Below are 27,849 nucleotides of genomic sequence, written 5' to 3' on the forward strand. Positions count from 1 at the left end.
ATGATTTTATAACATCATGCTCACTTGATCGTGTTGGGGTGATACAAATAAATGGTGCTCCTTATATCCCGTTACAATAATGGAAAGCAATGATATGCTCTGCTTTTTCGCGTACTATGTACTAATGTCTTTTCAGAAATAAACACTTGACTTTCTTTTGATTTGATCAAGCTTGAAAAAAGAAATCTTTATATTGGTTTTGCAGTTCCATTTGTCTATTCAGTTTTGTTTAGTTTTTAATAGGGCCACTAACACTATAATCATGAATATTCATTTTCATTATCTGGGTATTTAATGTGTGTCTCGTTGTCCACGTTACTTTTAGAACTATAGGCAGGTTAGGTATAGGCAACTTTGGTATTTCAGTGAAATGTACTTTGCGTAAATTAACCAGCAGTCCTAACAGCTTTATAAATTTGAATTGTATCAAAAATGTTTAGTGATACCCGGAAACTGTTGAATAAGATCTGTCTTCATAGTACCATTAAGTTTTTTGTTTGTTTGTTTGTTTGTTTGTTTTTTTAAGCGTAATTTTCAGGAATGAAAGAGCACTCGACTTGTCTCTTTCAGAAAGCGGGGGGGGGGGATATTATACCCCATCAGTATACAAGTCGATGGAATGTGTATTTTTCATTTTGAAAAATGAAATCGTATTGAATTATCTTCATAATAGTTTCCTTAAGTTGTCCTTGCAGTGACATCACAAACAGTACTCATCAAGCGATGGTGACAAGGAAACTATAAAGAATCAATAACTTTTTGACGGAATGTCTGATTTTCCTCGAACTTCACCGATGTGTATTCCTGCATTCACTCAATCCGTATTTAGGTAATATATAATTCCCCCTCAAAACATATTGACAAAATCGATTATCAATTCTGGATGTTTGAAAAGAAAAAAAAAACAATGGAAGTGCAAAGAAAGAAGATCTATGAGATGTTTACAAGAACCCGGTTCATGAATAGATATTACTTTAAAAATAGAAAGTTGGCAGATTATAATAGCCGAAGCAAAATACATGTAGCAGGAAAAAAAGAAGAAAGATAGAGGGAGAGAGGGAGATAGAGAGAGTGTGCGTGTGTGTATGTGTGTGTGTGTGCGCGCGCGCACGCGCGCGTGTGTGTGTTTAGATGGAGAGAGGAAAGTGGAAAGGGAGAGAGAGAGAGAGAGAGAGATATTTCTGACAACTAAGCTCTCATGAGTACAGGAAAAGTCGACAAGACGGGAAGGATTCATTCCTACAGAGGGCGCTAGTTTCAGTTAAGACATCAGAGTTGTTGATCTGCAAGAGTCACCTCCCTGCTATTAGTGTTCACTGAGCAGAGTTCAATACATCATCACGTCAAAAAACAAAACAAAAACAAATAAACAAAAATGAGTCATTTTCACTTAAATTACACAGGAGAACTTGAAGGAGAAATCCAATCCAAAATCTTATCATGTTCATAAGAGAGAGTAAAAATAAGATCTCTGCAGAACAGATAGCGGATAAGAAATAAGGAAGTTGTGACATATCACTTTTTTTTTTTTCGGAAAACACTTTTTGACCAGTATAGTAAGAATATTCAAATCACCAAGTTGATGTTGTCATGCTCTCCCGATTTCATTTTCATTTCACATACAGAAATGACAAAAAAAAAACAACAACAACTCATATTCCAGCTTAATAACGTGCCTTACACCTATATAAAATGAAAAACAACAAAATGTTACCTCTGATTATATTTTGTTATGGAAATAATATGCTTTTATCTGTATCAGTTAATAATAACAATTTTTCAGAATTTCATATAACATACATGAAAATTCTGAGGGAATGACATCATAAGGACTGGTCAAGAAAAGTTTTCCAAAGAAATGTGAAATATCAAAATGTCATATCTTATTTATTTTCTTACTCGATTTTCCGATTTTGTAATTTTTGTAACGTTCTGTCGGGATTTTTTCCCCCCTCTCTTTCTTTTAGATTTTATCTATTTTTAGGGTGGAATTTATCATTGGCCCGTAGTTATGAGTAGGCCTACACTGGTCTCTAGACACATAGAAACGTGCACACACACACACACATGCACACATTTTCAGCTAAAAAAATGTTGATAAGAAGAATTCTTGTCAAAAAAACAACGTAACATGTTATACAATGATTACAATTATAGAATATAAATATTTGTAAATTTGTAGAATATATTTTTGACAAGAATTCTTCGCATCAAATTCCTCTGAGCTGAAAAGATTAGGCAATTGTTGTCCTATTTGGGGATGAGATAGGGGATATAGGCACCTAAAGCGTTTTTATAAATGATGAATGATGATACGCAGTGTACTACATGTCATTCAGATCATGAAAATCTCTAAAAATGACATTGGTGAAAAAGATTTCCCGGTCGTTGTTGTTGTTGTTGTTTTTTTGTTTTTGTTTTTTCCCGTGCCCGGACTTTGATTGGCCTCTTCAACTTCAATTTTCTTATGAAATAAATTAAGTTAATTTCTGGATTCTCTTGACCCCCTATCGAGGAATAAGAAGTCATCATTAACAAGTCTTGATCTTTACACTCAGGTAGTTAAGAATCACGTTTTCTTTGCTCATTTTTCCACTAGGAAATCACAACTTGATCCCAACCCGCCCAATTCTGCCAGTAATCAGCCACAAAGTTATAACCGCCCAATCGGGCGAGTAATCCGCCAAAAGGTCAGAAGTTTTATTATTTCGTGTCCGCGCTGGTCGTTCTACGGTGTTCTGATTCTCGGCCTCGTGCTCCTCCCTGGAACTCTACCTGGATTTTTACCTGCTGTCAGGGTTGACAGGTGACTCATAGATGATTTTACACCCATGAGCTTTGCCATATTGATTGGTCAAAATCATTAAGTTGTATAGCAGTTCTTATTACACTGACACGACCTAATAGCACTTCCGACGATGGATGAGCTAGCCGCTGCATTCTCTGGGTCCGTAGGAGTATCTTTCTCCGCCGACAGCTCGGCGACGCAGCACCCAAGGATGTGCCTCTTCAAGTCGCGTGACAACAGCAAACGAAGTCAGGAGGAGCGGAGACGGGACGTGTTGCAACAGCAGAAAGAGTAAGATGTAGTAACGTTAGGCCTATTATTGAACCGCGGAAACTTTATAGAAACACTGGAAAAGACAGTGGTAGTGGACATTTGTTAATAAGACAATTCGAATTCGGAAAGCTGCATCGCCGCTGGCCGCTTCCTTCACTAAGCGAAACGGCCTCACAAACTTCTGCTATAGGAACCTAGATGCACGAGCATGGTTCCTTTCACACATTGTATTAAACAGTAACACCTTTTTTTTTTTTTTTTTTTTTTTTTTTTTTTTTTTTTTAAACTAAAGGAGCCTACAGTACTACACATTGGGCCCACGTTTTCAATGCATTATCTCTGATAATTCGTGGTGTTACTTGTTGATTTGAATGAGTTTGCATTGCTATCATTGTCACCAAGCTAAGATTATCATGAGCTGAGATGAGGCAAGCAAGCATACGGAACATAGACAAACTAGTGGCTATATACCAAGTACAATGTAACGTTAGAGCTCTACATGTAGTTATACTTATAGAGGCTACTCCTGTTATAAATGAACATGGTTATAATAAAACTCATTTACACCGAAGTGAAAATACAGGTACCAAAATTAGATTTTTTTATCTATGATTTTATATTCAAAACAGTCAATACTTGTACTGACAATCACGAGTGACAATAGGATAAGAAGTACTAGACGTCTGTTTCAGTTCTGAAGTTAAATCCAGTGTTCTGTATTTGATGCGTCACGCGTTACCCCGGGGTACCATGTTGTGTAGCGCCACCTTGCGTCCATTGAGAAATGCATGCACAGTGTGTGCGTGTACATAGTCATTCCCATGCCACAGCATGCTATACTATGCATGCATGGTACGCTGTGCTAGCAATAGCGTGTGCTTCAGTGCAGTGCAGTGCAGTGGCTAGCGCACGCTAGCTCCAGCACCAAAGTAATTTCCCGCTTTTTGGCACCCAGGGTACAACCTCAAAAAAAAAAAAAATAATAATAATAATTCAACAAAATGGCTGATTTTTATTTGGTACCCCGGGATAGCATTTGTGTCATCATTTACAACTAGAGACCTTTCAGGTGATACAGATACTATAGTTTATAGTCCCACACACACTCTTTTTTTTCATCCACATCTTCATCTGGTCTAGCAGCACACAGAGTTTTGTATACTGTATGATTTCTCCTGCTCAGACGGCGAAAGGACTACAGCAACATCGCTAGGAAGCTTGCTGAAGACGACTTGACTGGCATTGACCTGAGTGAGGATGAAGAGGAAATGGATCAAAGCGCTCTCCAGTCACACAGACCAAAGAAGAGGAGGGAACGTTACTACAAAAATCAGGTGAATCTTTTTACCCCATTTATAGACTGCTGCCAGAACTTGGAGTCTCCCTGAACCGCTTTAGCATGTGCACAAATGGGGCCATTGTGGTAGATGTTTATCATAACATTTAGACTTATGATGTACAATAGGTGCGCACATTGTGACTCTGTGCCAGCATGGGACTAATTATCACCTGAAGTTGCTTGCTACTTCATGCAAAACACCACATTTACCTTTAAAATTGAAAAAAAAAAAATAGATTTCTATTGTCACTTCCCTTGCTATCTTAAAGGCATGATTTACCATTAATTTGCAGATGGAACAAACACCCAGCATTTTTAGTGCTTCAAAATAGTTCTAAAATGTGACTAGTGAGTTACCTTAGGCATAGAAATAAACAATGTAAAAATTTGATTGAAGTATAATCAATTTTAGTTTTATGGTTGAATATACAGAATGTGAACAATAGTTATAATAATAAATATGTTTCCAGACTAAACCGTCTACAGTTATGGTTTATTGGGAAAAGTAGTGATATCTCCTTATATTTTAAGCTTTATTGCAAAATTTTTATATGGTAGGATGTTTTGTGATACAACTGACCTACACAGTCTTGGATGCTCACACCAACTGGGATGATAACTAGCGTTTAACACTACTTACCATCGGCAATCCATAAACAATCTTGTCAGTGGTGCTTTGAAGTGATGGACCCAACGGAGTGAAGTGAGCAAAAGCTTCTCAATAATACTCAAGTGTTATTTAATTCTCAGGTATCTGATGTATTTTGTTTTCTCTTTTACTGAATGGGTATATATATATTTTTTTTTTTCCCTCAGGCATCATCTCCCCTTTACTGTCATTTTACTGTTCTTATTTTTTTTCATAACGCATTTTTTTTTTTATTAATCACTGCAGCTGATGCTGTCTGAATGGTTAGTTGATGTTCCTGATGACCTTGTAGAAAACTGGCTGATGGTGCCGTGTCCGGTGGGAAGGCGAGCGTTCGTTATTGCAAGCAAAGTAAGAGCTTCTGTCCACAGATCGTTTGATTGCAGATGAGTTGTGCAAGGATAATTATCTTGTGTGATTGTTATTACATGTGGTATTAGCCTTTCCATTCTGTATCCCATCTATGGTTGATTTTTGTTTATTTGTTTCTTGTTTTACCCAGCTTATTCCTCATTGGTTGATTTTCATTCTCTTCTTGCACGATGAAATCTGAAGTCTAGACAAAGAATTAAAGACTCAGTAGACTAATACGACTATCATGGACATATTATTTCTGAGACCCAGTTCGGGTTATGAGTGGAAGAAATTATTTCCAACTAAATACATAACACATGTGTTAGATCGAACAGCTCCACTGTGAATGCAAGCCACTCAAAATGAAGTCTATGCTTTTGTGTTCCTTTCCCTGACTCACACATCACAAATGCAGCAGACATTGTTTTGTAAGAGATTGTGATGCCCTGCAGACAAGTATCAATTGTATCACTGATCCATGATTTCTTACACTGTGGGGTCTTTAAGTTCAAATCTATGCCAATGAATTAGACTGCTGGTAGGTAAGATTAAATTTGTGGATTAAAATGGCTTCATGTTATGTGGTATTGTTGGATGCTAGACAGCACAGTAGCATAGTTCTCACTTTGATGTTTTTGATAGTATGTATAGTGCTGAGTTATTGCCACGAAATGGAAGTTTATTGAAACTATTTCTGTGGAACCGTCCCAGCTTTATTCTGTGTAGAGTCTTTGTCCGCAAGTGTGCATAGTGAATAATTAATTTCCGGTCACAATTTACTTCTTTTTTTTCCCCTCACCTCAGTATTCATTTTTGTGTTGTTCTATAGGCCCATCTCTCCTTATCCTCTTGTTCTTTATTCTGAGAGAAAGCAGTGTTTTGTATGTTTTGTATCATAAATAATTACTCTCACTATTGTAAAACTCTAAAAGCTGACTGTCCAAATGGAAAGTACAGTTCTGTGAGGCTCTGTTGATTACACTGTAATGAAAAGCTGGTATGACATTTCTTGTGCCACCTAGGATTTGACTTTAAGCCACATATCCTCACAAAATATATTCAGGGACTTGACTACTGATCTGTTGTGACTACATGTATGTAATCATATTCATGTCTAAAAGTTTTGATCATGCTGTAATACCCACTCCAGGGCAAAACGTCACACTACACAAAGAGTGGCTACTGTATGAATCAGTTCCAGAGCGGACTACCAGGGGGTGGAAGCGGACAAAGCAGGAAGGCATTCAGTGAGTACTGTAAAGCAACAGATATTTGCGGCATGAAATTTTCGTGAATTCGAGCTGATGATGGGCTTTTTCGCGACATGAAAATTTCACAATATGCCACTGGTATTTAATGCATATAATGTAGACAAGAATTTTTGTATGCATTGATTTTTAATTTTGCAAATCATAGTTCTCACAAAATTTGCGGAATTAAACTGCTTGCAAACATTCCTCATTTTCTAGTACTTGTTGGCATTGCATCCATCATTGCTTCAATAGGTTTTTGTGTTTGGATAGAGGAAAAACTTTCAGATTATTCATAGCACTTGTTGCTCTGGATATGCATTTTCTAGCTTCTTGTTTTATAATTTCAAATGCCTATGCCTTTGCCTTTGAAGGGTGCTAGAGCCATTATGATTTCAGTTTGTCTGCTATCCATCTGTTCAGACACCCCAGATCTTTGGACATTATCTGGAATGTCAACCCCTTGGTGGATTTCTTCTTTAGTACATGGCCCTGATATGCTGCCTGAGTTGTAAATTTGCTAGATATATTTCTAGCAAGATCTTTCAAAGTTATAACTTCAAAGATCTCTGAAGTTTTTTGTTTGTTTGTTTGTTTGTTTGTTTGTTTTTTTAAGTCTCTTGTTAAGGTAGGCATAATTTGAACTAGAATGACAATTGTTGTACAGGAAGTCATCAGTCTGCTGTTGATTCTTTCTTTAGTCTCTCTATTTTATCAAGATCAGGACATTTATCAATTTCCCAATTAGCTTGTAACAATTATTTTTACCACCATACAAACCTATTTTCAAGATGATGGCTGTAAAAATCCCTTTTGTATTTGTCATACAGGTAAACATTTCCTTCCATCTGCCATATACTACAGTGCACTCCCGTTTTAATGAAAGCAGTTATAACGAAATTCCGGTTACAATGAAGTAAAAATTCAGGCCGCAAAATTATCCGCTCTTTGTTCTTTATTGTTTATTTGGTCGGTTATAATGAAATTTTGATAGAACAAAAGAAAACTGTCGGTCCCAAGGACTTAGTTACAACGGGAGTCCAAAGTATGTGTAAATGCAGGTCATTAATGTACATTTAAAAATCTGACCTTGTACATTTATTATAGTGTGCATGTGTCCTTTGCTCAGAAGAATAAAAATGGAAATTAGGTTTCACAAATTGTTTGAAAGTAGTGCACAGTATACACTGTTTGGCATGATTGTACTGTGATCTGTCTGATTTTCGCTTTTCTTGATTGCCCCGTTATCTCACCCATAGACTACACAATTCTGGACTGTATCTACAGCGAAGTCTACCAAACATATTGGGTACTGGACATCATGTGTTGGCATGGTCACCCGGTCTATGACAGCGACACAGAATTTCGCTTCTTCTGGCTGCAGTCCAAACTTGCAGAAAACCCCGCACTTGCCGAGGGCACGAAGAAAAATCCAGTAAGTGTTGAATTGTCCAGTGTGTGGCAGTCTGTGTCCCCCGTTAGATAGGTGTATATCTTCATCAGAGTGGACTTTCACAACTAATGCTGCAATGGTAGATTACCAGCATGAAAAACCTAATTGCAGCTTGTGCTTGCTTTGGATGTCCGCTTTGAGTGAAAAAAAGAAACAGTGAAATAGCCCACTTTTTGAAGGTGTCTTTTCCTTGAAGTATGACAAGAACATGTGCAATTTTGTTGCTTAGTAACATACAGTTGTAATAACACTCAGTCATAAGTCTATGGAATGTCAGTATCTTCATGCTTCATTCAATGTATGTGGACATATCGTTACTTTATCCCCAGATATGTTATTCAGAGGGAAAATGTTTGTTTGAAAGCAGCTGCACCCAATATCTTTGTGAGAAAAATCTAAGAAACTTTTCTTCTTCCATTTCCTTCATAGTACAGATTGTGACCAGCAATTATTTCTACATTGTTTCCAGCTGCTGGTTTTAATTTTCTCAATTCAATGAAGTTGTATTCTGAACTATGTTGTGCAACATCCAACATTGGTTGTCATTAATGCGCAAAAGTAATGAAGATCTCCCATTGTTCTTGAGAGTAAATGTAAGCTCCTATGTATATACACAGATTGTCTTACACCGAAATAATTGTAGGTAAGTGTAGGACCAGAAGTGCTTTTTGTGATGGCACAGTATGTCCTAAATATGACGGATAACATAGATGGTTCACTTGATAAACATACCGGTAATGGAGCAAAAATTGGTAGGAATATTAGTTATGATTATAAATAGTGAAAATGATGAATAATACAGTGTGAAAATGTAATAAGTATAACAACAAGAAAAATACAAACAAGTGCAATCAATTTGTGCATAAATTCTAATTCATCTTTGAACAAGCATGTGTGTACATTAGATTAGAAACCCCTTTTTGCATTTAATATGTATTTTGATGCACTTCTATATTTGTTTGTGCCATATTATTTACATGAATGAAGGAGAAAAGTAGTCTTTGTGAATGGATTTAGAGTTTACAATGTTAATTCAGTGAGGCCTTATCAGATTTATACTGACCACTTTGATAAACTTCAATTCATTTTGTCTTCGTTACTTTTTATGTGACTGATGTTGGCTAAAGACGGAATTTTGTGTCCTTCATGAACATTGATTTCTTGTTGCAAAACATGTATTTATTTATTTATTTATTTATATATATTCATTTATTTATTTATATATTTATTTATTTATTTGTTTATTTATTTATTTATTTATTTTTTATTTTTTATTATTATCATTTTTTTTTTTTACCGCTGATTTTCAGTAGTAAGCACCTTTTCTAAGGGATTACAGGAAATAGATAAGTGCTCATCTGAATTCAATGCTATTGTGTTGCTCTGGTTTGAATTTCTTCTCTTGACATACAGATCAAATTCTGTCCTCTCCCAAATTACCGATGTGAGAAGAGCATCTTGCAGGAAGCTTTGGCCCACGTGATGCCATTCCCAGTGAGTATCAAGGGGCAAATGATGTAGTGATGATGATGATGATGTTGATGATGATGATGATGATCATCATCATCATCATCATCATCATCATCATCATCATGATGATGATGATCATCATCATCATCATAATCATAGTCATCATCATCATCATCATTAGTTGCAAATGTAGTAGTAGTAATGAAATAAATATATGATGATGATGATGATGATCATCATCATCATCATCATTATCATCGTCATCATCGGCATCATCATTATCATCATCATCATCATCATAATCATAATCATAGTCATCATCATCATCATCATTAGTAGTAAATGTAGTAGTAGTAATGAAATAATTTATGATGATGATGATGATCATCATCATCATTATCATCATCATCATCAGCATCATCATCATCATCATCATCATTAGAAGTATTAGTAATGAAATAAATTAATAAATAGAATGGAAAGTTATATCAATTGACCTGCATTTTGAGAGACACTCTCAAAGCTGTGTTTTTCACTGGTTGATTCTGTCCACTCACTATGCTCAAAATTATATCGATGGGCAGAAAACATTTAAGTTAGAAACTCTGATTGAAATCACACAGCCAAAATTTAACACCATGAAAGCTTCCAAGTCAAAAAAAAGAAAGAAAATTCATAACATTTCCATATATTTAATATATATAGTTAATGACCACCAGCAACATTTTTTTTTTTTTTTCACAAAGCAAGATTCCACTGGAAGTCTTGCACTAGTGTAAAAAGCGTCCTGTTTAATAGTGGTAACCAAATGCAAATGCTTTCCTGTGTTAGTGTATGTGAATCAGGTTCCCTTATGAGGTCCGTTGTACATGGGCTTTTTTTGATGTGGATAACAATCTGAGATCTTTGGTTAATGTTGTGACCTGTGTTGACCTTTGACCCCTGTTAGGACAAGCTGGATGGTCTGCTGTTCTACCACAAATACCTCCACTACATCCCTGGAGTCAATCCCCTGGTTGGCTGGCTCAAACCCTGGATGTTACCAGATATGCTTGGCGTGCCCGTACCGCCGGCTATCATGGCCCAGAAACCCGCCGGTGCCCGATTCCGACCACCCTCAGCCTCATCCAAGTCACAGTCGGCCGAATCCAAGTCACCATCGGCAGGCTCCAAGTCACAGTCAACTGAATTTAAGTCACCATCAGCAAACTCCAAGTCACCATCGGCAGACACCATGTCACCATCAGCAGACTCCATGTCACCGTCAGCTGGATCCAAGTCACCATCGGCAGACTCCAAGTCACCATCAGCTGAATTCAAGTCACCGTCAGCAGACTCCATGTCACCATCAGCTGAATTCAAGTCACCATTGGCAGACTCCATGTCACCGTCAGCTGGATCCAAGTCACCATCGGTAGACTCCAAGTCACCGCCATCGGGCTCTAATCCTTCCCAGAAGCAGAAGAAAAAGAAGAAGAAAAAGAAGGGAAAGGGGGGAACAAGTCCAAGCCAACAGAAGGATACTGCTGATAATGAAATGGACACGATGGAAGCAGAGGCTTCACCTGTGTCGCCAGCAAACAAGAATGCTGCCAAGTCATCTCCAGCAGTGGATGAAAAGAAATCTGTTACCATGGCAATGGAAACATCTTCAAACAACACAAATGTCAAATGATACTCAACTCTCCCAACTGGATACAGTAGCTGATGCTTGAGAACAGTAGATCTGAAAGTTTTGAAGGCTGTGCCCAATCACCCAACTCATTGGATGTGATTGGTGGTAGCTTAGACATGATGTGAGTCGACTTTACTCACAAAGATGATCGCTTTTCAATGTCTACATTGTCCTGCTGCCTCAGCTTCATCGTATTTGCCAACAGTGTTGAAGGAAGACTATGAGAACCTAGCTGAAAATTTGGGAACATGCCCTGTCACATGAACAGACAAAATGAGGCTAAAATATTTGGTGTTATATAATCAACAGTTTTTATTGTTGTCATAATTACATGAAAAAAATTTGCATTTCCCCCTGATCAGGATTTTGATCTCACATTACAGTAGAGCTTCTTTATAAAGAGGTCGGAGACAACAAAACCCTCATATGATGAGGGGATTTTGCAGGTGCAGGCTCTTTATATTTCTTTGAACGGGATTTCACGAGGTAATTGCCATGGTTTGGGGAATATGTCCTTGTTATAACAAGGTTCCCCTGAACCTACATTCTGGTGGGGTATGTTTGTCAAGCATGGCTTTCCAAATGAACATGATTACTTCAGCTATTGTTCAGCATAAATTCCCTATATAGAGTGGAGTCTTCCGTACTAGTATCTTCTTAGTTTCATATTGGAAGTCATTCTTTTGTTGATGAAAGCAACTGCTTGCCATATGATAGAATAGAACTAGACACCTGTTATGAGTAGTATTTTTATTACCCTGTGTATGGAGAGCACCATTCTGACATTCGTTTTTTTAATGAAACATGGAACAACATTTCAAGTACATGCCTACACTCCCGGTATGTGGTTTCTAAACAATGTCATAAATTACACAACATCTCCAAGGTTTTAACAATATCTGGTGAAGCATTTTAAAGAATTGGCTGGTATTCAGAATAGTAGCAGCTTACTGAGTATGCTGAATTGACTCTCCAAAGGATGTTACAGACATTGAAGTTAAGGATGTGTTTGTAAACTGTAGAATCTCTCAAAGAGCTACATTATTTGATGCATACTTTGATACCACATACAAGAGTATTAACTAAGTAATCTTTTTTTTTTTCCTTATTTCTTTTGTTGTATACAAGTGTATTTACTTTCTCCTATTCAAGTGTGCTACTGTATACGATGTACTCCATGCAGCATACAATAGTCTGCCATGAAAAATACAAATTTTTTATTTGACCCCTTAATAGTAGTTTGTGAGAAACTTCAATAAGGTGCCTTAGCACATTTAACACAATGACAAATAGGAGGAACGGGGTGAATGTGCATATCACTAGTATCCAATGCAAACATGACTCTTGTGCCTCTGTAGATTGTGACATAATGCACAAAAAAAGTAAATTCATCCTAAAGCCTGATGTACTAAGCCCAGACATGGTATGGTACACTGCTACATGATTCTGGTGATAGTCATTGTTCTTCACACATATTCCAGAAGACCAAAGACTGGTTTGAAGATACATGTATAATGTTGTTCCTGATTTCTGTCCTCCAAAGATGTCTGCTCTTTGTTTAGCACTCTACTATGTGGAGTCAAAATGGGCTTAAGGTTTTGATTGTAGATACTTGTAATAAGCTAAATAATTTTGCCTGTGACAACGATTTTGCTCAGATCAAAATCTCATGCTCCTTTTCACTCCATTTTACTCCACTGGTATGCTACAGTGGAAACTCGATATAAAAGAGATCTGATATAACAAAATACCAGATATAACAAACTAATTACTCTGGTCCCAATTAATTTATTTCCTTTGGCTTGTGTTGTTTATTTGCTACAGATATAACAAAATATCTGATATAAAGAACAAATTGTCTCAGTCCCCAGGATTTGGTTATTTTGAGTTTCCCCTGTATCATTGGATAAGCAGTTCTCAGCAGCCTTTTTTTTTTTTTCTACACTCTTCTTTTCTTGTTTTTTAATGAATCAGTATGTCCGTTGAGAATGAGAAGGGCGTTCAGTTCCCTCAAACACTATGGGTTTAGTGGCAACTTAACGCCCTTATCATCCCCACCGGATGAGCAGATGTCTGACTGATTGGTGCATAAATTCAATAGATAATATATCCTCTGGAGAAGATATTACCGGTATACTGAATACCTGTGGTTGCTTGTGTGTTGGTCTCTCTTTTTTTTTCTTTCTTTCTTTTTTTTTTTTTTTTTTAAATCAAACTGCTTCAGGGTGTGGTGGCAAGATAACAGTATGGCTTCATATATATTGTCTTAGATGCATCTCTGAAGCTGTATAGACCGATTCGGATTCGTTGAGGGCAGCAGACAATTTGTGGCACTGGGCGCAGCCATGAGCTCATTTTGAGGTGTATTAGCAGACCCCACCCCCCCCCCCTCCTCTCCCCCACCCCACGGGCAACATGTTTATCGCGCACTTGTAACAAAGGTTCGCGCACTAAGCAAGCATTCGCGCACTCAGTACGAGACACCCATTGGCTAAAACAACCATGCATCAGTTTTTCACTCCGCGCGCGTGAGAGGGGTGGGGAGAGAGGAGGGGGGGTCGGATGATACACCGCAGTAATGGCGCTGCCCATGCCAAAAATACACATTGCGCGTCACAGAATCGGTCTATAGCATCAATAGTCATAGGTATGAATCAGAAACTGCAGTGTGTACACAGCATGAAGCACTTAATTGGCCTTTGGAAACCGTATTGGTTTGAATCCAAAAAAAGTGTTATCAAGGTGTATGTATTCAGAAAACTCTCCTCATCAAAATGGAAAAAAAAAAGTATGCCTACCCATAACCGTTCATTGTTCAAACATTTTCTGAGAGTGAATAAGCAAATTGTGTATTTGAATAAGTTACTTGTATACTGGCAGCTACATAAAGTTGGAACTTGGTTACCAGTATAAGTTGAGATTTGTTGAAAATGGGTCACTGGCTGTGTAGAAGAAGATACAGCATTGTGCAGCTGTCGAAAAAAAAAAAAAAAAAATAGATGCCAGCTTTACTTGTCATCCAACATGACAAGCTGAGACTCTGCATCGTCAGTCCCCAATACCAGTTATTTACCATGTTCCTATGTGTTCCATTTTGATCACTTTGGTGAAGTATGAAGTATGCTGTATTTTTTTTTTAAAACTGTCACATGAGGGTTGATAGACCAAAAATTGCTTGTCCAGTCCAAACTTGGAGACAAACTCACTTCTGGCAGCAGCTTACTGGTCTAATAGCTTGTGAATAGACCTGTAGTATTTCCAGTCCACAGTGACACAATGAAAACAAAAACACAAAAACAAAAAACACAGATGTGATAATTGCATTAAATGCGCAGTAAAAGCAACCAGTATTCATGTGTGTGTGAGAGTTTTTCAGACAAGTTGCCAGACAATGGGCCATGGCTGTTTTTGGAATCCAGTAACTTTTGAACCGTGGTTATGGTGTGACTTGGGACATCAGACACTAAGCCCATTGAATAATGTGTGTGTGTGTGTGTGTGTGTGTGTGTGTGACTGCAAAATGTAAGTTAGCAATTTTAATCTTCCCCTGTGTGATTTACATTTAGAGATGAGACTTTGTAACTATGGTGTAAGCTGATACAGGTATGTGTTTGCATAGCTTTTAGAAAAAAATGAGAAGCTTTTTAGAGTGAAACATATGAATATGTGAGTTTTACCCATACTTTTAAGATTATGATCTAGATATACAATGTACATGTATGTATTCCAACTGACTGGTGCAGAGCCATGGAATAAATTACCGAAGCATCTCCTGCAGGCTGATACGGTAGATGACTTTCCATGTCTTCTTAAAAACACATTTCCTTAATCATTCGGTTAATGGATTAGGCTTTACATGGTATGTACAACTTCTGTCACTTAATCTCAAATTTTCTCTTCCTTTTCTGCCTCGTGTCTATTTACTTTATTTCTATTTTAATCCATCAATGTGGATAGTGACTTAAATTTATTTTGTGATTATGTCCTGTTTAAAGCAGTTTATTGATTTGATATTTTTAGAAAAAAATGCAGAAAGGGAAACAAATTTTATGTCATATCTGTCATATATGATATGTATGTGTTGGTGCGTAATGTAAAATGTGTTTTTTACGTTGCTGAAATCGGCACTTGATCCAGTTCAAATCCTGAGGTAGTAAAATGGTTACAGTTAATTCTTCTGAAGGTTCTGAAATAAGGTTTGTTATTCGGAAAGTTTGCTAATAAAAAAACCCCAGATGAATAAAGGTTTGCTATTCCGAGGGTATGTTAATATGCACTTTTTTTTTTCCATTTTCAGATTCATGAGCTTAATTTCATTTTCGGAATATCAAACCTTCGGACTTTGGCACCTGATTTCATTTTTGGACTTACAAACTTTCGAGATTAATGCCACAAATAATGATTGGATTTACAAACCTTTTTAATAACGAACCTATTTCATTTTCAGATTAACAAATCTTAGGAATAACAAACGTCACGTAGGGAAACAGATGACTCGGGAGGCAGTCTCTATCTTTTCATTGTGATTTATTTAAAGTGCATCATGTCTATGAATTAAAAAAATGAGTCAGTCATATTATGTACAGAACAGAACAGCACAGCTTCCTCAATCACAGCATGAACACAACTTTGCAAAGAAACACCGCTGGTGCTTAAAACAACGCTCTGATACGCTCCAGCACTTTGATACACAATTTGTAATTGAATCACTAATGATAGCTAGCTTGAAACAAGAACAAAACGAAATACACACTTGTCTACAAGCTGTCTGCTCTAATGAAATCAGAGAAAAGTGTTGCATACAATTACTACACATTTTTGAATTGTAAAGGTTTGTGTGTGTTTGTGTTTGTGTATGTGCGTGTGTATGTGTTTATGTGAGATATTCTTATCTGCCTATCTTAAGTGATGGTCATCAAATTTTGGAACATTCGTTTTGGTGATATTATCTACAATGGTCGCAAGTAGACAAACGGGGTATATTTAACTATTCAAACTTTGTTGTTCGTATGTGAACGTCACAAACACTGATGTTAATCGTACACGTCTTTTTTTTTTTTTTTTTTTTTTTTTTTTTTTTTTTGGCAAGCCAGGGAATATCTGTGAAAATGGGAAGAGTACGATGAATTAGATGAATGCAGTATTTTAACCTGCAGAATGCTTTCTCCTCCTTCCTGTGCTGCATTCAGAGACCAATCTCATAAGTAGGTTGCACTCGTACTTGACATGAAGGCACACGCGAGACACGACTTCCTTTGATTCATGGGGGAGGTGTAAGAGGTTAAAGGTCATGGACCTCATGATCATCATAGCAATTATTGTTTCATGGGAAATTAATCCCGGGTATCCGATGATTATCATTTCATGAAAAGTCGATCCCGGGTATATTCGAATAAAATGTGTGCATTTCTGACACTACTATACAGTTATTACACGATGTATATAAAATATACATACTTTGTGTTCAGAAAGGTAAGCTTTTATTGGTCCTTGCCCCTTGACGGTGATCTACGTTGAACGAAGTCTTGATCACCATAACTATTTGTATGTTATCTGTGTCTTGGTGTGTTTGAGCTGCAGCGTATCAAACGTAAAAACAAACATCTGTTTTTCGTATCATACTGTCACCATTACACTCAAAAAGAAGAAAACAGAATGCTGGTACATCAAACTGCAACACCCATACGCCGAACGGTGAAATATTTGTGAAAAAAAAACAAAAGAAAATTGAACTGGATACTTAACAGCATTTTGATGACATGAACTTACAAGTAACGTCTCAATAATTATTGCTCAAGTATATACAACATTCACTTTCAAGGACAGTATTGGACATGCTAACAAATTATGCAAACACACGTCACGAATGTTTTTACACATAGGTCTTCCATTTTGTTGCACTCATACTCGTACAATCCTATCAATGAACAGACCAACTATATAATTTCCTTCATTTTCTGCATAAACTTAAGCCCAGTCTTCTAAGATCCTTCAATATTGTTTGAAAATGCCACAATGTGAATGCCACCGCACATCTACCTGTTAGATCTCGTTTTCCGTGGCTTTTAACGTGTCCATCGTATAATGGGAAGAGCATTATCGTCTGCGATATGGTTGAATGTCTCGTACTTCTCCCGCCAAAAGTCCGCCGAGCCGAACTGAAAGTCGTGGGCCCACCTCTGTGCATAAATGATGGCGTACGTCTCTATCAGATTAGCCTACAATTTCAAAATCATTTGTCTGCTCAGAGTCGTGGCTCATTTCTCCCAAGTAAACAAGATGTATAATTACTACTCTCGTATCAGAAGTATATGGAGAGAAAATAGATGCAACGATTTTTGTGATTCAGTTATACATTCTTACCATTCTATGATTTCAGTCATTTATGGTATTTTAAGTCATTTTTACACCATTTACATAATATCATGGCTATCTACGAATAAAACGTCATGTATAGTGTAGGGTACAACAAGGTCTTGAGTGCACTTTCATTGCCCCAATAGAAGACCACCGAGTGTTCTAATATTTGGACATAGATTAACACTTCTGTCAAGGTTTCTTCATTCCCACACACCGTCGAAATTAAAAGAAAAAAAAAACACGATATGAAACACGTCTACAATCTGCTATGCTGTTTTCTCTTACTCCTAACGTGGTATGCAGTACTTAAGTTCAGAATATAGGTTCTGGCACGGGTATCGATACAGCCGGTAATGCAAGCCTTCATTTTGTGTAGTTGCACACACAAACAAACAAAAAGAAACCACTCTAAAAAACAAAAACGAAAACAAAACGATTGGAGAAACTCGAGTGTAACGGGAGTATGCAGACCGGTGCCGCATAGATTATAATTTAGAGCTGAATGCGCTCTCCCATTGGTCCCAGTACTTATACGGTCCATACTCATTAAGATAGACAATGACATTGCAGTCACAAAATTATGCAAGTGCGAAGTTGCCCGCGAATTGCCCACTGTCATTGGTTTCCTGGCTAATAGAAACCAACATACAAGAGAAATCAAATCATCTGAACGGATGATATCTACCTTGGGGTTCGAACGACTTTCTGCTCAATCTAATAGCTCTTGTCGCATTTCCATGTAAAGTACAATATACTCACTCCCTCTCTTCCATTATCAAGCTAAGTGACATCGATGATGACCAATTAAGACAATGTTATTATGCATTACCGGTTGTTGCATCCGTCTATTTCCCCCAAGAATTGCCTCAAAACAAATTTAGGAGTATAGCCTTTGCAGCGTTAATCAGAAATTCCCGTACAAAAGGGGAAAATGAACAGCCCCATCGCACGATGTAAAAAAAAAAAAAAAAAAATGATATTTTGAACGGACGGTACCTACTAGAGTGTTTGTTTCACCTGACCAATTCATTCGGGATAGCCGAGTTTGAAACATTGTGTTGCCAATTTGGGTCGACCGAACAGAAACAGTAACAATTCTTATAGACGAGTTAGCTTGAAGTAAACAAAAATCCTATCGAGTTCCATTCTGTTCCATTGTCAGAACAGTCTCATCCTCTATCTAAAAAAAAAAAAAAAAGGAGAAAGAAACCAGAGCATTTATGTTGCTTCAAAACGGTTTAAGTCTTTTTGATGCTTTTAGTTTGTAGCATCTTTACATAAAGTATATCAAGTTATTTTGTAGGAAGGCCGCTGACCAAAAATTCCCAGCCCGAATGAGAGTAGCCGTTCTCAAAGGTATATAGATCACCAGACTGTAATAACATCCCATTCCAGTCAAACTTTCTTCAAGTACGTCTCATTTGCAAACACATGCCAGTGATCCAGCCTATGGAATTTCAGTCGCACATTTTCTGACTAAGGTTTATGGAATTGCCCAGCCAAGGAAACAAAATGGATCTATCCGCTCCGCATGACATTTCATCAGTATACCGTTATAGCCTTACTTCACTGCCACGAGTCGTGTATACATAGGACTGACACACGAATTACAATGGACTAAAACGGAACTAGCTGAGAGAAACATATCCATCAATCCACAGGTTTTGGAAGCCAAACAAACAAATACATGTACTCTCTATAAAAAAAAAAAAAAAAAAATCGAGTGAAAATATTCACTCTTAAAGGAGGGAATACAAAAAAGAGTGAAGTTACAGTGAATTTCGAGTGAATTTTGAGTGAAAATGTTCATTTTCACTCGTTTTAGAGTGACCTCAGGGATCACCCCAATATCTTCGAGTGATCCCTGAGGTCACTCCAAAATGAGTGAAAATGAACATTTTCACTCAAAATTCACTCCAATTTCATTCTTTTTTGTATTCACTCCATTAAGAGTGAATATTTTCACTCGATTTTTTTTTTTTTTTTTTTTTTTAGAGAGCACGTTTTGCCGATGTGTTTTTCCATTTCTGTTTTCTTTCCCTTTCTGTTACGATGATGGACAAAACGGTTCCATGTTTACAACCACCATGACAACTGTAGATGGACACGCAATGTCCTCCTTTGGCGAATTTGGTCCATGCTTGCAAACTATACAAACTATATAGCGAATCACAGTCATCACAAGTGTCCTATAAGTCCCGTGCAGGCATAGGGTAACTGCTGATGCAAAATTTAAGTTGCTAAAAACTTTCTCTTATTCATTTTGTGTCCTTTGTTTGTATTTATGTTTTTTATTGTGGTCAAGCGATGGGGCCAGACGTCTGACCTAGAGGGGCTTCGAACAGCAGCACCATATCAGCCGCCGCCTCATCTTCCCAACGCCACTGACCGGTAGAACTTCCGAGATGAACGCACTGCCTTCTGCAATGGGGAAAGAGGAAAATGAAATGAAATTGGGATAAAGATATTCCGGGAAGGGACGAATCTATATCACAGCACATAAGTATATAATCGTGAGAGATGATGCAAAAAGTCACATACATAAATAAATGGATAGATATAGACTCAATGAGATAAATGGAAAGATGAATACATGGACCAAAATTGTTCAGTTGCATTGCGTGCTAAGGATTTTCGTGTAAAGCTAAGTCAGAGAGTATAAAAGTAAAAATTTCGTTTGCTTTAACCGTTGAGAAATGAGGTATGACCTAAAGCTCATCAGAATCCTGGATGTTTTAACTATATAATGAATCTTCTTTGTATAGGCCGTGGATTTCTTCTTTAAGTTTGAAGATGACGAAGTTGATAACGTACAGACCCTGAGATATTTGAGACTTGATCACCAAAAGACACACTGCTAATCAAACATTATTCCTAAATTGTAGTATTAAAAAAATAACATCAGGGCAAAGAAATCTTAGCATTATTCTTAGGTCCAAAAACTATAAATTCAGTCTTGCTTTCACTTAGTTTTAATCCGTTCAAGTCCATCCAAATTTCAATTTCAGTTCCTTTATACATTCATCTCTCGAATATAGGCCTCATTGGTACCAACACATCGTCTCGAAGTGAGTATTCAGCCCTCTGTATACCATCACAATATTGTTCTTGATGCAGTACAGAGAAAAAAAAATATGGAAGTGGTCATGAAGGGATATAGTATTCCTTGAGACGCAATTCGTGAGGTGCAAGTCGCGTACAACCTGGCGTCCGCAAAAAGTTCCATTTATAGACAATAGCCACAGGGAGTATAATAAGTGGTCATACAGGTAATTATTTGTAGGTCTGACAGTGCTATTAATATCACATTTTTCCTTTTGTCGAAGCAAAACGGGACGAAATTGACCCCATTTTTCAGCCTTGGGGATCATTCCAAATACCACGTGAAAAGGGTAATTTTTGTTCACATTCTGAGGTCTGCCACAATGACGTCAAACAGACTGGCATGGACAAGTACAAAATATCATGACCTATTCCGCTACTTCCTGGAATATTCGTCAAATACCTGATATCTATCGTGTACCCTGACAACCAAAAATACGCTGAGAATGAAACTAGTGATTGGTTGCTGTTGTTGTTGTTGTTGTTTTTTAATGAACACCACCAACATGTACCATTATTCACAATGCCCTCGTCAGGTTGCGTGCAGTATATTACATATTTCATATCGCCCACTGAGAATGTCTATTACTATATAAAAAAAAAGAAACACCGTGTAATGACAATGTACAATATTCTCTGCAAAATGTGATTCAAATAATGTCCTCGCAAACACGAAAACACGTCCTCTACACGAACGTTATCCTGGAATATTGATCGTTGCACATTTCATGCAAATTGACAGGAAACCGTACCCCCGCAATGCTCATTTTCACTCCATTTTGCTTTCTTTTCATGTTTTTTTTTCTGTTTTTTGAACCGAGCATCAGCCCATGAAGCGGAATCTCGCGGCGCGCCGAGCCGAACAAGTGATGTACAAAATGAAATTACCGTATGGTGGGGTGGGAACAGCGAGAAATGGTGATGGTGCGGTGAGGGACGGAGGGGGGGGGGAGGGTAAAAAGGTTCAGTTACTGTGCATATCTCACGTTCTCATCCGCATGTCATTGCGAGGATGACTATGCACTTTATAGCATGCTCAAAGTCGCTTGATCTGTGACAGGTTCGGTAAAGGAACTGCACTGATGTGTAACTCGCCGCTGCAGATATAGGCGGTTCATATCGCAGTCAGCCGGTTCATCTTTCGATCAACTACAGCCTCCGTCACCTGTAACGACTAGCCGAAGGTTTGCTGCAGCCATAAAGGGCAAAATGCATGAAATTGGCGCAGTGCGGTAAAAAAACAAAGATGAAAGAAAAAGCAAAAAGCGCTTTGAACTGACTTGATGATTTCTCGTTCCGATGCGAGCCAACAGTTTTGCACGTTTCAAGGAATAAGCAGAAACCAGCTGATCCTTATATACGTGCCTAAAGATGAATATTGTGCGGTGCGCATGAAGCAAGGAATGTTTTGGAATATATAAATGTTTCATGAATACTCGTAACGATCCTGAAACTATAAGAACAACAATAGCCGTCCAAATAATCTTTTGCTCCAAAAGTGATAGATCATTGACATGTGCAGACAATGACATGCATTTTAATAATTTTATGCATATCTCCTGGTTTGTGTAAAGATTGAAAACGACGCAGAAAAATCCTTCAAACACGAGCACACGCACACACACACACACACACACACACACACACATACCGTATACACACACACTCATACACACACACAGATATGCACGCACACACACAGAGACATCGCGCGCGCACACATACACACGTAGGCGTCATTTTAATGAATGAATGTACTATGTATGTATACCGTGAATTGCTTATTTTTTGTGTGTGTGAATAAAGTGCAATAAGACCACGTTACCTGTATATAATGTATTCCTCCATGTCAACATATGATACTGTTTTCATTATCAGTGACAACGGTGTCTTTAAATTAAAAGAGAGAGAAAAAAAAATGTACCTGGAGTTCTTTGCCTCGGAAGGAGTTCGTTATGGTCAACTTCTCTCAGCATTGCCTGGACGTGCTTGATGTCTCTGCGTTCCAAAGGAAAGAAATAAGGACGATAAAGAGGTGCAAATAATTTGAGGTGAACAGTTTTTTTTTTCTTTTGCTTTACAATACACATTGCGTGATAGAGACTGAGCGCAAAGTTACGTAACAAAATTATGAGTCCAATCAGTATTGTACTTTCTACTTCCATCATTATCAATGCTCTTTCGATGTGTTGTCCTTAAAAAATGAAATAAATTTTTATCTTTGTATACGGTGTTCATCAAATCAAATCAAATCAAATCAAATTGAATCAAATTAAATCAAATCAAACTCGCATTAAGTCATTGGGCGATTCTGACACAGAAATAATCTAAACGACAACCTGAACTGAAATAAAACATCCCATATTTTTTATCATTCTCTTCGTTTTTAGCAGCTTTAATTGCGAATATCTCAATTCAACTTGTTTTGAGATCAAAACCTTAATATACAAAAAATAAACCATACAAATGTGGTTTCTGAGGGGCTTTGTGAGTGCATAATGTTTGACTTACACGCATATTTGCTCTAGGTCGTCTTTGTTCGTGACGTGTGTGTCGATGACCATCGATTCTTCCATCTGTTCGGAGATGGCCAGCTCGCTCTTGAGTCGGTCGGACCCCTGCACGGGGTTGGCTAGGGGTTTCCCCGCTGGCCAGTTCCCTTTCCCCGTCGCATCGGAACTATCAACAACGCCAGGTACTACGTTTCAGATTCAGACAAATGAAAACGAGTTCGAAATAAGTGAAAGTTGGAGAACAATCGTCAGCATTCGAGGATGAGATTGGCAGACTGGTGATGAGGATAAAAGTGAATACATCTCATCAAGAAGAGAAAGAGATTTTGAGAGAAGTAGAATGTGAGGAAGGGAAGAAGACGCAAAAAAGAAGAAGAGAAGAGATGAAGAAATATAGCGACAATAACGATATTGACATTCATAATGAAGTTGATATCCGGATAAAGAAGAATATGATGGGGAAGGAGATAATACACACGAATGAAAAGAAGTAAAATAATGATTGAGAAACCGAACGATTAGAAGTTCTTGCAGCAACAAATAGGGAGATGCTTTCAACTAGAAGAGTAAAATAGAGGGAAAATTTTAAACATAAACCAAAGTCCTTCCCATGTAGGTATGATCTGTCTAATAATTCATATCAACGCCATCATGACACACACACACACACACACACACACACACACACACACACACGTATATATATATACATATATAAATAATCATACGTATGAATAACACCATGCATTTAATAGCAGGGTATCGTTGCACTCTTGTCACGTAGTATATAATAAATACTCTTAAACACTGTTAAGTCCTGCCATACACAGATGTCTTACAGTCACAGGTCTTCACAGGTCATCGTATGTTGTTGTTGTTGTTTTTTTTTTCTGTTCACGTACAACTCTTTGGCCAACGACAAAAAAAAAAAATAGAATTAAAAAAGAATGATGATAGTCGGTAACTAGTAAAACTGATGACCAGTACTACAAATTAATGATTAATGATTAATGACAACACTGCGACCTACAACTTTATGCAGATGATACTATTTTGTATTACTCTCACAAAGATGTTAATTGTATAGATTATTTTCTGAATACAGACTTGGAACGCATATATGATTGGATGTGTTGAACAAACTTAGTTTTAATGTTGATAAAACGGAGAGTATACTGATTAGTACCCGTGCAATGTTGACAAAACGCAAAGATTTAAATGTTTATATTAACGGAAAACATATTCAATGCAAAGAAGCCGTGAAATACTTAGGGGTGATAATAGACCAAGAATTGAAATGGAATGATCATATTGAATATCTTTGTAAAAAAATTGGTAAATTGGTTAATTTTTTAGGTCGTTTTCGAGTTTATATTAATGAATGTAATTTGAAATTGATTTATCCCTGAGATCCCTGAAATCTCGCCGTATTAAACATTCTATATCTTTGGTGTATAAAAGTTTAAATGATCTCAGCGCACCATATATGCAAAATTTATTTCAATTTGTTTCACATCCATACAATTTACGCTCCTATGGAAATCTCTCCTTACCAAAGCCTCACACTGATTATTGTAAAAGAATGTTTTCATATCGTGGAGCTTCTTACTTTAATGATTTACCATGTGATGTTAAATGTTTAATCTCATATAATTTGTTTCTAAAGAAATTGATCAATACATACCAAAATGGCTTTAATGTATATATATATATATATATATATATATATATATATATATATATATATATATATGTATAATGATATCATGGATATTTTGGGCGGGGGGGGGGGGGGAGGGAGGGTGAGTCATAATGATGGGATAATTGGGGTTGCAATGTATTTGATTCAACTGATAGGTGTCAGAGATATATGTTTCCATTTTGTTCTTATCTTAATCTCATTTTGGTTTGATTTAAGACTTATTGATATTCTTCATTATTATGTATTATTTATTCATGTCTTTATCATTATGTGTATCACAACATTGTTATTTCTAGGACCCCTCTGGAAAACAGCTGTGTTATGACAGACATAGCTGAGTAGGGCTATCCTTCCGTTCATTTTATGTACTATTTTGTTTATGTAATGATTATAATTATGTAATGTGACTTTTAACGGAAAATAAATTCAAATCAAATCAAATCAAATCCACACACACACGCACACCCCCCCCCCCCCCCAACACACACACAAGCATACTTGTCCACATGAAGGGCTGGGTCGCACAAAATGCAAATTTAAACTGCACTCGACCAACAATGGGCCATCTTACACCTGCAAAAACATATGCGAGATGAAACGGATACCATGACAACGCGTCACACATTGTCAATTTCCCATATTGATCCGTCCATCTATCCCGCCGCTGGCGCGTGCCTGTGCGGACGGAAGCCGCGTAGAAGAATGGATTTACCAGTCACGTGACATAAAGGGTCAGAAAATGGAGGCGGGCTGGGCCGCAGTCTGGCGTGCATAAACGCTTGAATAGAGACGAGTCTCTTCGAGGGGAACGTGCACGCACGAACTTCACATCAGGATAAGATTAGGCCTTACCTCGGTGACCTAATCTTGCGAGGATGGGATATTGCAGTAAATCCTTGCCAACTTCAACCGCTCGGTACGGGCCTACAAGGCATGAAAGCCACCGAATGCACAATGATCGAGAAGCGACGAGCTTCATAATGTATTACAGTGGTGGAGAGGTAGCGCTCGAAGACCATTCGCAAATGCTTTCCCTCTCTCAACGTATAGGAATGCCCGCGGTGTTATTTCGACTGCATTTTTGATGCCACTTCGTTCCTCTCTCCTCGCTTGACAGAATATTGTGTTACTTTGCAGATATGCAGAATAGGTCTACAGCATATGAACCCTCGATGCAAGTCCTACGCTGAGAATGTACAGCTACCGAACAAAAATGATGGCAAAGGATCCTATGAAATCCGCCACCGTCCCCCCCCCCAAAAAAAAAAAAAAAATAGATATAAAACAACAACACAGACTTAAAAGAATTATAATACAACCCCTCACACCAAATTCCAAAACGAAGCACAAAAATCACACCTGTGATGCGAAATTTAAAACAAGATAAAACAAACTATGAAAATAATACGACAAAGTCGTAAACCTTGCTCTGAAAAGCAATATACATAACATATTCCTAGGATGTAAAAGTTGCTATTTTATACAGTACCAAAGTTCTAATACTAAATCGTCATGAGCGTTCCTATTGTCTCTTCAAGTTCTTGCGCCTACATCATCTTTTGCATATGTTTTGTTAAAGTGTTATCAATTGCCTAAATATTGTATTTGTCTCATATCAGACACAAATTTCGTTTATAACACATTTCAAACGATTCAAATAGCTTGCTAAGATTGTAATAAATTCTCATTTTATCCGATAACTTCATAAAAAACAAAAACAAATAAGAGTCCTGATAAGTACAACAAAGTACAAGTGATTCGGCAAAAAAAAAAAAGCCAAATCATTACAAATGAAAAATGGAAAAAGAGAGAATTTCATGGTCTTGACTTTTTGCTAAGTGACTGGTGGTGTTGCCCTGCCTAAATATCCGATATCCCGCAAAATTTAACCACATGGAAATGTAATTCTTTGCGGGACTTTTCAAAGTCCGTGTTCGGATGGGACTACGGCTTTGGTTATCGGCAGAGAGCTATAATGATATTTTTCTTCAAATGCAAACCAATGCTAGTAACGGCGATTTTGGACCATAGCCCAGAAGCTAGTTGGAGTACAAACAATCTCACGGGAAAAGAAAGTAGATCCAAGTCGATGCAAGGGAGCGCGCCCTATATGTATGGGCCTTTTTTGTTTTTGATTTCCCCGCCTCTTCCGTCTAATTTGATGGGGTCATTTACGGAATTCTCGTTTATAAACAGACATTTCTCGGTGACCAAACAAGCAAGGCGGGCATATGAGCGGTGAAAACGAGGACTGAGAAACCGAAGCTCATGGTTAACATCGCCAGCGTAACGGGGCTGAGCTGCCCAATCTCCAGATGGCGTATTTACGAGAAGAAAAAAAAAGCTGATGTTTGGAGAGAAATTGGGCGAGAGAAACCCACTAAGGTTACCTCTTTGATCATCCTCTGTTGTATTATTCTCCCCATAAATTGGTATTTAAGGAGCACATACTGCGTAGATGTGGCCTTCCGGTGTTTACCCCCAAGTGAGCCGTTCCACCTGGGAGAATTGGCGTCTTGGCTTCGACGTGAAATTGATATCTTTTTATTGCAGAGTAGAAGCAAAACAACGTTCTGGATGTAAAGCGACTCATTGGAACAGCATGCATCAACTTATCTTGTCGGTGTTTGTGTTTTTTTTTTTCGTTTTTTTCTTGTTCTCATTAACTGAAATTTAGCTATACGAAAAACAACGCGTAAGAGAGAAGGCAGCGTGGAGTCAGAACAGAGGGCGAGTTATAAATACGACGCTGAATTAATTTCTGATATCCCACCACCTGGATGCGAAGGATGCTTTCTAGAGCACGAAAGGGGTGTATAAACGGTAATTGATGCTAAAATAGCGGCAGCATCGTCTGAAGCGCGCCTAGAACTGGTTACCTTGGTGATGCCATTACGTTTTGCCCTTTATCCATTTCCCTC

The 27,849-nt window shown here is 37.6% G+C and overlaps 2 protein-coding genes across 2 annotated transcripts in view; one reads left to right on the top strand and one right to left on the bottom strand.

The window, feature by feature from the left end:
- Positions 1 to 2,764: 2,764 nt before the first annotated feature.
- LOC140230709 (snurportin-1-like) lies at positions 2,765 to 11,519 on the top strand. Its single transcript, XM_072310848.1, has 7 exons — positions 2,765 to 3,079; positions 4,245 to 4,395; positions 5,296 to 5,400; positions 6,554 to 6,650; positions 7,913 to 8,088; positions 9,520 to 9,600; positions 10,526 to 11,519. The coding sequence occupies exons 1-7, from the start codon at positions 2,919 to 2,921 to the stop codon at positions 11,249 to 11,251; spliced, it is 1,497 nt and encodes a 498-aa protein (XP_072166949.1). The 5' UTR covers positions 2,765 to 2,918; the 3' UTR covers positions 11,252 to 11,519.
- Positions 11,520 to 19,937: 8,418 nt separating this feature from the next.
- LOC140230390 (uncharacterized) overlaps positions 19,938 to 27,849 on the bottom strand; it is an 11,841-nt gene continuing 3,929 nt past the window's right edge. Inside the window, exons 3-5 of the mRNA XM_072310538.1 lie at positions 23,225 to 23,411; positions 22,638 to 22,711; positions 19,938 to 20,032 (exon numbers count right to left, since the gene is read on the bottom strand). Of these exons, the coding sequence (XP_072166639.1) occupies positions 19,938 to 20,032; positions 22,638 to 22,711; positions 23,225 to 23,411 (356 nt within the window). The remainder of the gene's footprint in view (positions 20,033 to 22,637; positions 22,712 to 23,224; positions 23,412 to 27,849) is intronic.

The sequence above is a fragment of the Diadema setosum genome, chromosome 7 (assembly GCF_964275005.1).
Source record: "Diadema setosum chromosome 7, eeDiaSeto1, whole genome shotgun sequence".
NCBI lineage: Eukaryota > Metazoa > Echinodermata > Echinoidea > Diadematoida > Diadematidae > Diadema > Diadema setosum.